Consider the following 17,576-nt stretch of genomic DNA (forward strand, 5'->3'; position numbering starts at 1 on the left):
TTAATGACCTATTTCTATCCTGTCTAGTATTTAAAAATATTTTCCAAAAACATTGCTACCTACCTACTTCTCCATCTCAATATATATTTCCTCTCCTAAATCGATTTTAATCTGGAATCAGAGAAACTCACTCTCGTGAAGCTGATTTAAATAAACCAAAAGATCAAACGGCTCTATGGTATTAACGCAAGTACAAATTCAGGGGTTGTCTTTATAAATTCCAACAAGTTAGATTTTCTTGACCAAGAAATATGTTTAATGCAGGTATTCTACTTTCAAGCTTTTTCTTGCAAACCTGAGAAGTGTCAGTACCGGAAAGAGCTAGTCTGCGTTAGAACCAGTAAAATGTGCGGTATAAAAAGTTACCAGTCTTTCACTAATATTTGCTGTCGCTCTAACTCTGTGTCTTATATAGTCCAATCTGGTCATTCAGGAAACAATATTTCCGTTTAGAAGTATCATTTCCAGACCGTTATTGCCCGGATCGAGTAAACAATAAAATAAAAATAAATGAAATAATGGATGGAATAACAGAGATAAAGAATAGAATAACACAAGCCTCTACATATAAAATACAACAATTTAATCAATTACATGAACAAACAAAAAATGAAATCGAATATGACGTGTGAATGATTTGCCTTGGCTGAGAAGTAGAGTTTCAAAATTATGCTAATTTCATTTCACGGTTGTGTTACTGATAGAACAACTTTCATCATATAATCGAGTGACAGATCGAACTCAGATTGCCTGGCACGACAGGATCTTCTACTGCTTCGGATCTTTCCGAAATCACTAATGGTGACTGAACGGTGTTTCCGTCTATTCACTTCTCTCTCTCTCTTTCTCTCTCTCTCTCTCTCCTCTTCGAGTCATCCACCCATTGTTTGCTAAACTGTGCTCTTTTCCCCACTGTACAAAACAGGTACTATAAACTACCAGGCCAACCAGTCCTAATACAAATCTAATTTTAATAAGTCTTTGGTATGACTCTGCCAGCGTTCGAGCCCGAGACCTTCCACGGACGGACTCTCTAACCACTTAGGCCACCGGAGAGGTCTCTCATGTGTAAAGATCTACAGATGTGCCTCTTGAGTGAAGTTGTACATGCATGTTTCATGCGAGAAGTTCTACCTACATTTCTCATGCGTGAAGATCTACACATGTATTTCATTTGTGAAGTTCTACATTTATACCTCATGCGAGAAGTTCTATGTATGTGTGTCATGCGTGGCATATATAACCATACTATACAATGATTGTTGCCACACATAAATGTAGCAGACATTACATTTTCTTGTAATTACAATTTGCCGTCTTAAATTGTGCTGGTCGTTCTGACTTGTTTTTAAACGTTCACTGACTTCGAGTAAAACAAAGTAATAGCATATTTCTGCCTTTGTCCCTCTCCACAAGGTACGCATTCTAAACTACTAAAGATCTGAAAATTGAGAGAACTACTCATTTTTATTAGTTTGTTATTGTCATTTAAATTAAAGACATTCCTTGTTAATTTGTACCGTTTTATAAAGAAAGCATGTTCAATTTGTTGTAAAGATACCACAAAAATCGGATGACAAATAATACATTTATACCGACTTGAATGTATAAATATTTTATGAAGCAACTGTTTTCATTCTTTGCCAACATTTAAGTGCGTTTCAGGAACACTCTGACTCTTATTGTCTAAGGCGTAATTGTAAATATATCATAAATAATGAGGTCTGTGATTCTTGTAGAATTTAGTATAAACAACTTATTTACTGACAATTGAAGTTATGTGGGTGGAGTTTGACGACACGTCATTTGCCATGGTTACATGGTAATTTACTGGTGTGTGGAGCATGTCGTATTTTTTTTCTAGAGTGTGAGCTGTTGATAATAAAATTTTATTATTTGAAAATGCCTGGTAATTACCTAAATGGTGATAATCGGCTGCTTCTAGTGTAAATACGGCTTTATTTGTTCTGCTGCATTGGGAACAATTGTAAGACAAAGCGACTGGTTACGAGATAAAATGAAGATGTCGCGGTTGAAACAATCACGCTGATATGTTAAGATAGATAAGAACACCATGATCTCTCTCTCTCTCTCTCTCTCTCTCTCAGCCAGTGTTTCACCAACACTCTACGATATATTTCATTGGATTGACAATATTCTCAGCTGGACTTTTGGTTTTACTTGCTGCATCTGCCGGCGTTGGAACGGCCATCATGGAAGACGTAGTCGGGCAGATCTGGAAGTTGTTCGTATTCTCCTTGAAGAGGAGAGAGCCAAGCGATTTCTTCTACAGGATGACGTTGAGGTGCTTATGCTGAATAGAGGGACAGGCAGGGTACATCATAATCTTCCATACATTTTCATTTTCATCGTCTTTTCAGTTAGTCTGAATTTCTATGCGGTTTTATATTTCTGTACTAAGTGCTTTTATTGTTTACTTTTGTAACATTGATGTTCAGTGTATTTATCAGACTTTACATTTCACTCATATTGTGCTTCTAGGAGAACTTATCTCACTAATTACTAAGTTATTAGTCTCTTTATTTTAATACAGAACAAGGATGAAATAATGAATGATCTGATGTAATATTCATTATACATTAGATCTTCCTTAATGCACATAAAACGGAACAGAACAAAGACTGGCTTTGCTAGAGATATAATGCGAGATTGCAAGAAATATATGATGTAAAGAATATAAACAACAATAAAAGCTATAATACTTTAATTTTAAGACAATGTTCTACTCAAATGTGTTTCATGCCTATCACAATTATTTAGAAGTTGAACCTCACTTTTTAAATGTTTTAAATAATAACACGCAAATACCTTCAAAATAGATTTTGCTGCAATGAGAGAAACGACAATTTTATAATTCAGGTGCCCACGTGAATGTATCTTTGGTAAAGCACGGCATTGTTTTTGCTGCTACGGTCTCTTTACATACAAAGTACGTATCTGAAACTGCTATGATTCCTTTACTGGAAGATTCAAAGCGCTCGCAACGTGGGTGTATTCCTTCTCTCTAACCGTATTAACAGGTGGACTTTCTCAGCGCGTTCAGTTAATTATTCAGAAAAATAAATAGGAGATTGGAAGTGTATATGCTGGAGGTGGATCGGGGTCAGTCATGGTTGTAGCTGTGATGGACAAGGGTCAGATTGTATATGTCAAGGAAAGACCTGGCTTGTCAGAAACTGTCCATGGAGATTACTGGTCAACATTCACGGGTCTACTGGTCAAGCAATATGGTTCGATAAACGGTATGTGTACAAAGGTTTTAACTTTGGAAATCAATTGTTTATAAACGTATATTGCAGTTGATTGAATTGGACATTTTTACTTTGCGTGATTATCTTCCTTAACACATCATCTATAATGTTGTTATTTAAACTACTAGAAGGTTTGAGTGACTGTGTCTATATTTTGTGCACTATAAGCTGTGAAATCTTAGTAGACTGACTCACTGTTTTGTACCCATTGTAATGAATTTTCAATAGTAACCGAGTACCATTCTTGCTTATCATGTAGTCGGACGCTTTCTTATTGTTTCTCATTTCTCGGCATAAAAGTAAAAAGACATGACCTTAATTAATACGCATCATCTATCGTTGTTGTTGTTTTTGTTGTTGTTGTTGTTGGGTTTAACGCCATTTTTCAGCACACAATAGGCTTATACATGGCGGCCAGTATTAATGGTGGAGGAAGAACCCGGAAAAACCCCGGGAAGAACCACCGACCCACGAGAAGCTACTGGCAAGCTTTCTCACATACCCACATTCGCCGAATCCTGGACTCGAACCCAAGCAGACATCATCAATCGTAACGTTCTTGTTGCAGTGATATCATGATTACAATTTCTTCCCCATATCTCCAGCGCCATCCCAGTCTGCAGATTATGCAGGCGGAATTCCTACACTGAGCACATCAATGTATTCATGCAAACAGGAGAAGTAAATAAGAAGTACAATTCCATATCCTGGCTGATGACGGCATACATGGGAACCATGCCTGACATGTGGGAATGCAGATTTATATTTTTCTGGTACGTAGAGTATTACTAAGCACACAACGATCGGAACACCGGAAATCGAGTGAAACTTCCTCCGGGACAAAAAGAATACTGCACCTCATTTGCCACAATGCACTCATCCACGTACATATGAATCATGATCCTGCCTTTGAGATATTCTTAAAACTTTGGCAACAGCAGCAACGTATCGAAACCCTTGTATCTGCATGTAATTCCTAAATCTCTAATTCGATTTTATGTCACAACAACTGCTAAGAATTCCATGATGTTCGGAATTATGATCTTACTACACCTTTACTGAAGTTTGAGATGATGCTAACTATTATTATGAACAATATCAACCATTCCTCTCTGCCACTGTTATGATGAAGATACATTCATGGATTCCATTCCGTTGGATACATTTTGTTTATCATTGATTCATATTCATTGAAACTAATTTGTTGTTGTTGTTGTTGTAGGGTTTAACGCCATTTTTCAGCACACGATAGGCTATACATGGCGGCCAGTATTAATGGTGGAGGAAGAACCCGGGAAAACCCCAGAAAGAACCATCGACCCACGAGAAGCGCTTTAGACCACTCAGCCACTCGTGTCCCCGAAACTAATTTATATTTATTTGTTAATACAATATTAATACAATAACACATATAATTTATAAATTATAATAATTTTGATATTGTGTATAAAAATAAAATGTGAGATAAGATTATAATCTATATTATATTTAGGACCAAAGTTGGTGTCAAAAAGCTAATAGTATGTAGTATCTATTCAGGCTTGGCGCGTACCACGCACATGCGCGAACCCTAGTGTGGCACGTGCCAGAAGCAAACTGCATAAAAAGTTTCAATTGAGAAAAGAAGCAGTGAATTCATAAGAATCATGCTTGCAGAGTATACATATGACCATCAAAAGTGAAATTAAGATGTGAATGACGTGTCCTACGTGCAGATTTTACGCGTTGAAATTTGAATATGTCAAAGGAATGAATCACAAGCATCTTATCCATGAACCGCTGGAGTTCCACATGTCTCATGTGTGAAGTTCAGCATATGTGTCTCATGCGTGAAGTTCTTCATTTACATATCATGCGTGTTGTATATAATCATACTATCCCGTTTGTAATTTCCAAGAAATCGGTTCACGACCAGATTAATACGCTGAATGTTACCACACAAGAACGAAAAAGAGATTACATTATCTTGAAACTAAAAGTAACCGTCATAAAAAGGGCTGGTTGTCCTGACTAGTTGTGGAGATTCCACTGGCTTTGAATAAAAGAAAGTACTAGCCTCAGTTTGTGGAGTCAGCTTTTGACAACTATGAATTTCTCTCTCTCTCTCTCTCTCTCGTCACAGAATACACACTGAGCTATACAAACTCTGTAACAGCCTTTAACATTAAGACTTTAGAACAGATCACAGCCAACGAGGTATTTACCCAATTGAAAAATACCAAACCTGAGATAAACGCACTATTACTAGCATGTTAGTGCCATTCAAATCGACGACATTGGTTTTAAATTTGTACCGTTTTATAAAGACGTACTTTTCAGTTTGTTGTGAAAATACCACAGACATCGGAGGACAAATACTATATTTTTCCCGACTTGAATGTATATATGTTATATCAGACAACTGCTCTGATTTTCTGCCAACAGTTAAGTGCGTGGCAGGAACACTGTGATGGTTGTTGTCTCAGGCGTAATTGCGCAGTATTTCACACATAATGCATTCTGAGGATCTTCTGGAATGCTGAATAAAGAGCTTATTGACTGACAGCTGAAGGTTTATGGGTGGAGTTGACGACATGGCAGTTGCCACGGGTTACATGACAATTTACTAGTTTGCAATGTAAACGTATATATGGTATTACCTATTTTAAGTGTGAGATGTTAAACTTGACATTTGAAAATGCGTAGTAATACACTTGGTCATTATAATCGGCTGCTTCTAGTGGAAATTCGGCTTCAGTTTTTCAGCATGAAAGGGACGAGCAGGGTCTCTATACATATTCATTTAATTATTGTCATTTCATCAATCTCCATTTCTATATGGTTTTATATTTCTGCATTAAGTGCTCTTATTGTTTCCTTTTGTTACATTGATGTTGAGTTTATTTTTACTAGAACTTTCTATCATATTGTACACCTACGAGAACTTATCTTAGTAAGAACTTAGTCATTATGCTTATTAGTTTTGTTCAGAAGAATAATGTAGTCATGAATGTTATGATGTAAGACACCTTAATACATTCGAACTCCCACACTAAACAAGAACAAAAAACCAAAAGAACTTAACTTATGTAAAATATAATGAACAAATGCTACAGCTAGATGAAGCAAGACTGTAAATAACAAGAAAAGGATAAACACTACAATTTTAAGACATTGTACTACTCACTCAACTGTTTCAGATGCTTTCGATAATTATTTAGAAATCGAATCACGCCTTTTAAATGTTTTGAATAGTAACAACTTTAAAATAGATTTTAAAAAATTGTAATGAGATAAAACGATTATTTGTATATTTAAGGTGCTCGCGGGAATATATCTTTGGTAATTCATGGCGTTGCTTTCACTGCTACACTCTCTTCACATACAAAGTACGTATCCGAACAGACGGTGATATTTGACCGTATTCTAGTCAGTGAGGGAAACAGTTATGATTCTTCAACTGGAATATTCAAAGCTCCTGCCAGGGGGCTGTATTCCTTCTCTCTAACCGCTTTGAGGGGTGGACGTCATCAGGAAGTTCATTTAATTATTATGAAAGACAAGGAGGAGATTGGAACGGTGTATTCGGGAGAAGGAGCAGGGTCAGTCACAGTTGTTGCTGTGATGGACAAGGATCAGGTGGTCTATATCAATTAAATGCCTGGCGTTTCAGAAACTGTCACCGGAGGCCACTGGTCAGCATTCACTGGTCTACTGCTTGATCGATATGGTTAGCAAAAAATGTATATGTAAAGGTCTTACCATAAAAAGTTTAAATCAATTGTCTATACATTTGTCTTTCAGCTGTTTGAATTCGACCTTTTTTCTTCGCGTGCTAATCTTCCTTAACAAATCACTGGTAATATTTTTAAATAAAATTTCTAGAAGCGTTGATCGTGTCTATATCTTATGTACTAAAACTCTGGACAAGTGGCAAATTGATGCAATATTTAATTTTCATTTGTAACACAAATTTCATTTTTGACTATCATGAACACAGACGATTTACAATTATATTTCATTGCCGACATAAATGTAAGAATATATGACCATAACGAGGTTCATCCCTCTTACCGTCCTTATCGTAATGACATCATATAACTTTTCACCCATTTCTCGACCGCCACCTGTCTCAGCAAATTGTACTAGTGGAGTTATTCTACTCTGCTAAACACACCATTTCATTCGTGGAAACGGGAGAGGTAAATAAGAAGCACAATCCGATTTAATGGGTAATGACGTCTGACTTGGGAACCTGGCATGTAGGAATGCATATTTGTCATTATATTTTTTATCGTGCACAGAGTGTTACTAAGCTCACAAGGCTGGAACAATGGAGACCGAGTGAAACTTCTGGGTCGAAAAGAATAATGCACCGCACTTGCCACCAGGGCCACGGTCAGGGTAAGGTATGTTAGGACTCATTTCTGGGAACCCACAACGGTCAGGGGGTCCGCTGCCGTTACAATTTGTTATTCATAGGGGCCTTCTGCTTGCCACAAAGCATTCATCCACGTACATATAAAGAATGATGCTGCCATTGAGATAGTCTGAGATCTTTTCCTCTGGCAACAACAGTAATTGTTCGAAACAGTTATATGCACACGCAATTTCTATTACTCTAATTATGTTATGTCTGACGTCAACTGCTAATTAATCTTATCAAGAACGGAATTGTGGGATTACTGTGCTTATTCAGGACTTAAGAGAAGATCGTGAAGTCTGTGGATAATTATTATCAAAGTAAGTCTTGATTTTCGGTGATAATCAATTAATCATTTTGTGAATTCTAAAAAACAAATATAATTTTTTCGTTAAGTCTGTGATTAAAGTAAGTCTTGACCTTTTGTGATAATCAACTAATTATTTTATAAAATCTATTTTATTCTGTAAAGATTTCTTGAAAATAGTTACCGTAATAAATTATAGTATTTTTGTGAGAAATGTACGTATAGGAAAATGTACACAATAGTAGACTTGAATAAAAAAACAGATATCATTGTTTCGTTGTCGCCGTGCAAGTGTTGATGGATGTAAGTGAAATCTCACCGCGCCATGTTTTCTTTTGTTTTATTTGCACCTAAAAGATAACTTTTTAAGTATTAGCGGCTCAGCATATTATTTTCGTCGTTCTGGAAGTTTTTTCTTGGATAGATAGTGCAATGACTGTTTACCGTAAATTGCCTATCTTACCAAAAAAGTATAGTAATTTAGCCCTAAGTTGATGCGCTTGAATTAGTTGTATGTGAACTGTAGTAAGAATTACACCCAGTGTAAACTGGGGTAAATTATATATGTTCAACCGATTTCTCACCTGTTAGGGTGAATTTGCTTGTAATTGTATGAATACATTGTCTGCTGTGTGAGATTCAGACCTTTAGAATTATAGTACAACTTTTTAGTGACATACGATGCTAGAAACATGTGTCCTGGAATAGCTTAATCCAAGGCTGCGTAATGCATTTTCATAGCAGTGTCATTAATAACACCTATCCCCTAAAATCTGTTTGTCGTAAATTCAAGCATATAAGTCTAGGATTACAAATTCTTTTCGTTCCAAAATGAAACTAGATGATTGCAATTTGTATACGTTAGGGATGAAAAATAAATGAGTCTTATACCAAAGTTTGTCTTAAAATATTGCATTTTTCCAATTTTTGAAAACAAACCATGTATTTCTAACCAGACGAAATCGGAATATTAAATGAGGTTACATTAACACTTTCTGTTAAGTTTGATATCTTGTTTCTGTAACTTTCATGTTCAATTTTGATACATTTTTCTGATGTTTTAAAAAAATTTATTTTCCGACATTTTCTCAAATGTGTGACTGATTGTTTTAAAGAGTATTAAGAGACAGAGTTGATGTATGAAGCAACTTCCTTTGATAACTAACGTCAGCTTAACTTGGGATTTCATTACGAATGGAAGTGGCCCAATGTTCACTTAAAGGTTGTAAAATAGAACTATATAAAGAAGGAGAAGTGACTTCCAAGATTTTCTTTCCTGGTCTACGGCACACCTTTCGTGTAATTATTTGCCAACTTAAATGAAGAAAGTCAAATGATACCAATTTTATGTAAGCGGATTGAATTACTTTAAAGAATTATTGAAAAGCGCAAAGATTCTGAATATGTTATACCGACTTAGGACCTATGGAACGATAAACAATTACCTATCTTTTCCAGAGCCCTGTTGCAATGTACGTCAACACTACATATAAAGAAGTCTTTGAGGGTTCACTTTTATCTTTTGTGCAATATTTTATTACTTTATCGATATAAAGGTCTATAAAAAATTAAAGCAAAATTCAGATATGTATAAAACAATAATTAGTAAACAACTATGCTTTTCTTCGAGCTTTCAATATTTCAAGGACAAAATGCTGTTCTACACATAACTATTGTGAAAGTTAAATTTTATTTTCGGTGAAGGCAACTAATCGTTTCATGTCTCCTGGACAACAATACCGTATGTAAGAGAATGAAGGTTGTTGATTGGTTTAAAACAATTGCTGCAAACAAATGTATGTAGTCCTTTTACAAGCGAAGCTTACGTCCGGGTAAATTGTTCACAATAGTAGGTTTGAACCGAGAGCCGCACAAGTACTACTGGAACAGGGTGATCTCACTCATCATAGTTTTATATTGGGTCCGTGCAAGAGAATTTTTCTCAATCACTAGCCAGCAGAATGTCATTTTTGTCCTTTAAAACGTTTCTTCTTGAACAAATCTTGCATAGGTAAGTATTTTGCTGATCTTGCAAAGAAATTTGGAATTTTTTAATTCATTAAAAACAACAGTCAATGGAAATTAATTAGTTTACTCTGTTATAAAAAGTATTTAAAAAATCAAATATTGTATTGATTTACTAGGTTACAGTTACCCTACCCTAGATGATCTTGACCAGGCGTATTTTGATATATATATGTGTGTGTGTGTGTGTGTGTGTGTCGTACAGAGTAAACTGTCACGAACAAAACCTACATAAAACCGCAACAAAATAAAAGCATGAACAACGGAAGAAAACAACATAAGGTTTTGCACCTGACGAAATAAATTTTAAAGCTTTAACGTTTTCATTCACTTAAACTTTAATCTATAAACTTGTATTTGTGAGGTAACGAGTTTACGATCAAGAATTTTAAATGGCTGCATTACGGCAAATCTAGTGAGTTTAAGGTCATTGTTATAAAATCTTGTTCCACACTCTCGTCATAAGTTCAGTGTCCATCAATAATCCGTTTTACTTGTATTGGATTATTATTAAAAAGGATTCTTTGACGCACCACCTCAGTAACAACCTTTTCTTTAGCTTTATGTGTCTTAAAATGTCATACGCCAAAATGGTAATTTTAGGCGTAAAATACGCTGATCCAAAAACATTTTAAAATTTGGCGGCCAGCATCTTTTATAAAAACTTCAAAGATAATAGTTCATGCGGGAGTTTGTGGATGACCAGCTCTGGTTACATTTCCTTCTGCTACGGCCATTGAGTTTTGCAGTACGGAAAATGCGATATAATCGTCTTCCGGGAGGTACCAAGCCATTAACTCGGTAAAGATAACCGATTGATGACAAACCTAATCCAAAAAATGCTCGACTGCAGCAAATCAAGAACCAGCACAGCTTCGCTTGAATCCTCGTATTGCTGAGAAGATAGTAGACTAAAGAACTCGGTTAGTGTGCATGAAATCAGATAATGATTTTGTTATGACTCGAGCCTTGCATCTGGTGAACGTCCAGTAGTAATTTAGTATTGGCGGTAACCCCACGTGTGGCGAAAGCAATTGTTTTCTTTTGAGCAGCGAGAGTGTCAGAGAGTGTGTACATGGCATTTGTTATCATATTCTTTATTTTTCTCGCTTGATACATTAAGCTAGCTCCAAGACTGTTTCATATTAGTTATTTCACGGTCTAATACATACGTTCCAACATCATGATCATTAGTAGAGTCTCCAGGTAACTGGTAAACAACGATTATGTCTCCTAGAGAAGCAGGCACGCCTTTTTAGTCATAAATAAGAGATTGATTGTACGCATGAAAGGTGTTCATGATCATTTTAAGATAACGTAGTGAGCTCTATTACTAGTGTAGTCCATGTATGGTTGTCAAGACCTTTAACACCTGCCCGAAGCGAAACGATCTCTGCCTTGGAGAACACAAGGACGTATGTTTGGTTTGCAGAAACGTTGTGACCCTGAATAGCCAAAAAACCAGGTATAGAGGCTTGCCGCTCTAGAATGTAAGACTTATCTCCCCCTTTCTTCCAACAAGCCATTGGCGTCTCAGTGTTTACCTCGTCGAATATCAGATCCAAGTCTAGACTAGTCTTTCAAGAATATTACTTTGCTGTCTTTCCTTTCGCTCCTTGGCTTCCAGCTCCAGACTCCAAAGTTTATTTTACCAACCATGCATCGGCCAGAGCATCACTATACTGAAAGTGGCACCGATTCCTCTTGGCAGATGTCCATCAAAGTCAATCAGAGATATTATTTAAATAGCTTCTGAAACACTAGCTCAGATGTTCCATCAACAGTTGTACCAGAACAAAATCTGAACCTTGATATTGTCATACTCTCTTTAAAATAGACATAACATGTTTGCGGTTTACTAAAGTAAAAGCGTAATAAATAGATATTCAAAAATAAATATATTTAAAATCGTACCCCCAAAAGACACAATTTTTCTCTGATATATATTTTCAGATTTAAGGAAAAACTCATGCACAAATACATAATTAAAACTAAATAATTGCTTTGTTCCAAATCGACGGACACAAAGAGTTTGATATGACGTAGAAATACGTGTATTCTTCTAAGCCGAGACGAGTTGTTTTCTCTCGACTTGGAACAAAACACAAATGTAGTTTTGTATTTATTACAACCCTCTCTCATACACTTCGATATACACTATGAATGAAATACAAAGCATATCTGAGGTGATTAAAGTTTGCTTCAGAGCAAATGAGTATATCACCAAATTAGTTTAATCTCTTTGGACAATACAAACCCGTCTTGAACCCTGAAGAGCCAAAACCAGGTATAGAGGCCTTCCGCTCTAGAATGTAAGACTTATTTCCCCCTTTCTTCCAACAAGCCATTGGCGGATCAGTGTTTACCTCGTCGAATATCAGGTCAAAGCCTAGATTAGTCTTTCAAGAATATTGCTTTGCTGTCATAACTTTCACTGCTTTGGTTCCAGTTCCAGACGCCAAAGTTTATTTTACCTACCATGCATCGGCAGAGCATCGATATACTGAAAGCGTCATCGTACGGACTTGGCAGCTGTCCCTCAAAGCCAATCGGGGCTATCGTTTGTAAGTGCTTCTCAAAACCTAAATCAGATGCTCCATCAACAGTTCTACCAGAACGAAATATGAGCTTTGATATTGTCCTAGTCTCTTAAGAAATCACATAAAATTAACATGTTTGAGTTTTACTACAGTAAAAGCGTAATAAATAGATATTCCAAAATAAATATATTTAAAATCGTACCCCCCAAAAGACACAGTTTTTCTTTGAGATATATTTTTTCAGATTTAAGGAGAAACTCATGCACAAATACGTAGTAAAACTAAATAATTGCTTTGTTCCAACCCGATAGACACACCGAGTTTGATATGACGTAGGAATGCGTTATTCCGCTTAGCCGAGACGATTTATTCTCTCCCGACTTGGAACAAAACACTAAAGTGGTTTTGCATTTATTACACACCCTCTCATATATTTCGCAATACACTGCAAGTGTTATAGCCAATACTGTGTTAAAAGTGCCGTCGAAATAAGCAAGCAACCAACACACATCCCTTATCAATTATAATCTTGAGACCGATATCGAATGTGTCAATAATAATCTTGAGACCAATATAGAATGTGTCATTATAATCTTGAGACCGATATCGAATATGTCAATTATAATCTTGAGACCGATATCGAATGTGTCAATTATAATCTTGAGACCGATATCGAACGTGTTCTAATGTGGTGTACCTAAAATACGATGCATATACAGCTATAAAAATAAATCTACCTGTATGACAAATGGACCCACTCAGACAATGTTGACATAATCTATATTCACTTAAGCTCATCGACTTTGAACTCGACTCTGTATACTCGCAGATTATTTTGTCTTTTCATGGGTAACAATCTTCACTTGACACACAGATTAATGACATTAGATTTTTACTGAGTACACGGATCATATATATGAATTTATTCTACTTACGGTTCTGAAAATATTCTTACGGTAGATATATTAGAATATATCTGCACTAACGGAGGCAACAGCATGATTACAGGTATATCGCTACGAATATATATATATATATATATATATATATATATATATATATATATATATATATATATATATATATATATGATGACCTGATAGAAAATTATCGTTTCATGATAAAAAAATTTTTTGTCAAAAACAAAAAATATAATAATCTGAAACCTCTATGGACAACAAAATCAAACATGAATACAGTGGGATTTTCATGAGACGTACCTATTTTGTAGACCATAATTATTACATATATAAGGCTGTATTTGGCTGATAATATTACATCCTATGTCATAACGTTTGAGATCACCTAGTTCTATCCCGTTTGTAATTTGCGAGAATAAAATCTCAGTCCGGAAAAAAGCAGAGATAGCTAGCAGCATGTGCGAAAATTGCATTATCTTGAAATTATAATATACCGTCAGACAACGAGCAAGCCTAATTCACACTTTTGTTTCCTTTTTTGTTGGTTTATTATTTCTTTTAATAGTTCACTTGCTTTGAATGAAACTACGCACTGGCCAATTCTATAGAGTAAGCTTTTGTTGGAATACCCCCACCCCAGCAAGATATACATTCTTAGCTGCTAAAGATCTGACATATAACCTTGATACTGAAGAGGTTTGATAGAGATCTAAAATAATGAGGTATTTTCTCAGCTGACGAATCCCTTGACCGAGATAAACACACTCGCTTATTAGCAAGTTAATATTATTACGACTCTACGATCTGAAACAAAGAAACAGAATATCCTAGACCCAGGCCCAAATAAATATGTTTACATTACTAATAATCTGAATATTTAATCCAAAGTGACAGGAAAATATTAGCAATGTATTCTGATGTCGTTTACAAATAAATGATACAGGCCAGGTACAAGATGAGCTTGATTTAGGTCAAGGTCGGATCCAAATTACAATTATACATAACATATAATCATGGAGACCAAAACTAAGAATAATGCAAATTAAATAGACAACAGAGCTGCCATTAAATTCAAAGACATTCCTTGCAAATTCGTATCGCTTTGTAAATACGCAATTTTCAGTTTTTTGAGAAAATCTGACAAAAAAAATCATAAATTTATCAAGCATTGAATGTATACATGTTGCACAGCTCAACTATTTTTATTTTCTGTATTTAAGTTTGTTGTCTCGGGCGTAATTGCCCTTTCATGCCTATCCAGATCTAATGTCTTTGTATAATGACAAATAAACAACATATTGACTGACAAGTGTAGGTAGGTGGGTGGATTTTGAGGATACGACAGTTGCCATAAATCGTTTGCGAAATTTGAGTGCGTGGGTTGCAATAACAATTTAATGGCTTTCAATGTACGTATATGTGGCACTTCAGTCTAGAGAAATCTTATTTGGCTCTCTAATGACTGTTTGCTTTAAGAACATAGCATGAGACCCATAATATAAGAAGATCGTGAGCGCTTGGACATGAATTTGATTGGTTGAAAATGCCTAGTAGTAACCTAAATCATGATAACCGACGGCTTCTGGTTCAAATACGGCTGCAGTTTTGTGCAGCGTTGTCAAACTTTTCTGCATGATACAGTGTTTTGGTTACGAGATAAAATGGATATGTCGCACCCACCAAGCACGCTGATCTGCTTAAGTCGGTATAAAAGTCATAAGCTGGTCTCTTTGAGCCAGTTTTCACGCCAACACTGTACGCTCAATTGCCATGGAGTGACTGTCAAACTTCTGTTTTCTCTTCTGCCGCTTCTGCCTGTGATAGAACCTCCATCTTGGAAGACGTAAGTAGGACTGGCAGATCTGGAAGTTGTTCACATTCGACTAGAGGAGGAAACGGTCAAGTGCCTTCTTCAACAGAATGACGTTGTTTTGTTTATGCTACAAGCTGAAAAACTGAAACGTTTCGTCAAAGAGACTGGTAGGACACTACTTTCTTCTTACGTCCATTTGTTTATCATCTTTCCATTGAGTTTCTCTTTCCATATGATATTTTAATTTCTGCATTAAGTGCTTTAATTAGTTTCTTTTGTAACTTTGATCTGAATGTAATATACCGAATTGAAATATTTCTTATATGGTGTACCTACGAGAACCTATCTCTCTAATAACTAGGCGATAAACATTGTCATTTTAATTTTGGAACAGGAATTTATTTTCATATTTAAGGTACCTTTATATGCTGGAATTTCCATCAAATACACAAACGAACAAAACATAACTTCAGTCAAATGTAATAATGAATGTTAAATCGAAATGAACTGAGGAATATAAGTTACAATACTAAACGTTTTGGACATTGTTCTACTTAGTCAACTAATTCTCATGCCTATTATTGATTAGAAATTTGACCATATGCTTTGAAAATTGCGATTAGTTCTGTGTAAACAATTTAAAAATGTATTTTGCTCAAAAAGGGTCTTGTTCAATTGTTCACGGAAGTAAAATACACGTACCTTCCGGAATCGCCTTCCCCGCTACACTGTCTCAATACACAAAGTACGTATCGGAACAGAAGTCAATTTTTGACCAAGTTAAGGTCTATGAGGGCAACCGGTACGTTACCCCTACGTGACGACCCAGCACTCCGGTCCGGGGAATGTATTTCATCTCTCTTACCGTTTTGCTTGCTCCATAGTGCTTGGCAGTTTATTTATTATGACATACAAGGATGAGATTGAACGGGTGTGCTCGGGGAGTACAGGATTCGGACCAGGGTCGATATCGGTGGTTACTGAGATGGACAAGGATCAGGTGGCGTGTGTGAAGAAAAGATACAATCTTTCAGAATTCAGAACTGGATGCGGAGACCACTGATCGATCTTCGCTGGTCTACTACACGATTGATATGACTAAATAAAATGCATGGCGATCAAGTCTTGATAAATACATTGGACATACGATGTCCAAAAACCTGTCTTGCAGCTGATTGCCTTTGTTAATTTTACTCCGCGTACTAATCACCATAAACATTACATTTGTACTATTTTGAAAAAGTTACTATCATTTGTTATTGACTTTCTTTATTTAATAAACCGTAAAACTGTAGTCAAATAACAACGCAGTATTTGTACAGTTCTAGTGAATTGTGTTAGTAACACAAAGACCGTTCTGAATAATAATGTGGTCGTAAGCTTTCCTAACTTGTTTTTCATTTCTCAGCATCAAAGTCAAAGGACATGGAGATGGCCTTTTCCTCCTATTATCATTATCGGAAATATATCATGAAAACCATTTTTTCCATTTCCCTAGCGGCAGCGGTGTCTGCAGATTATACACGTTGAATCACTACATAAAGCAGGTCATTGTATTCATGCAGCCCCGACAGGTAGAATAAGAAGTACAAACCCGCATCTTGGCGAATGACAGCAAACTTGGAAATCATGTCTGGCATGTAGGAATGCATGTTTATATTTTTTCTCCAACATACAGTATTAGTACTTACTCATACGTAGGAACTTCAGACATCTAGGAAAGCAATGTCTTGGTAAACAATAATAATGCTTTCTACTCATTACATGGCACTCATCCACATAATAATGAAGCATAGTACTGACTTTAGGCTATTATGAGATTGTTATATCTGGTAATAGCATCAACGTTTCGAAGCACTTGTTAGCACACACCTGTATTTAAATTGCCAAAAGTTTGAAGTTTATTACAACCTATTAGAAAACTGGAAAATATTAGGGATTTTTTCTCCAAAATCTGAGCCAATATCTCATTTGTGTACACTAAATTTGTGCAATACGGGAAATGGACGGAGAAAGTTCATCTTCTGATATTTTAAAAATATATTTTAAAACAAATTGCGTTTAATTTCATTAAATCGGAATGGGACCGTTTCGTATTTCAAAGGTGTTAAGAAAAGTCTGTGAAGAAGCAGAAATGGATTCCAAAATGTATCCTATCGTCACACATTTCATATAAAATTTTGCCAGACAAACTACTCTGAATGATGAAAATGAAAGGCAAAAAATTGTATGTAAGAACATTGAATAATGATGAGAGGTTTTAGAAAAACACACAACTGCTGAATATTTTATATCGA

At 35.7% G+C, this 17,576-nt stretch overlaps 1 protein-coding gene across 1 annotated transcript in view; it reads left to right on the plus strand.

The window, feature by feature from the left end:
• The first annotated feature begins 1,983 nt into the window (after positions 1-1,983).
• Positions 1,984-17,576, plus strand: part of LOC149779560 (cerebellin-2-like) — a 56,441-nt gene continuing 40,848 nt past the window's right edge. Inside the window, exons 1-3 of the mRNA XM_089940283.1 lie at positions 1,984-2,335; positions 2,881-3,263; positions 6,571-7,994. Coding sequence (XP_089796409.1) covers positions 3,131-3,263; positions 6,571-6,908 — 471 coding nt within the window. The 5' untranslated portion in view covers positions 1,984-2,335; positions 2,881-3,130 and the 3' untranslated portion in view covers positions 6,909-7,994. The remainder of the gene's footprint in view (positions 2,336-2,880; positions 3,264-6,570; positions 7,995-17,576) is intronic.

This window comes from Sinohyriopsis cumingii, chromosome 17, assembly GCF_028554795.1.
Source record: "Sinohyriopsis cumingii isolate HCF-2022 chromosome 17, ASM2855479v2, whole genome shotgun sequence".
NCBI lineage: Eukaryota > Metazoa > Mollusca > Bivalvia > Unionida > Unionidae > Sinohyriopsis > Sinohyriopsis cumingii.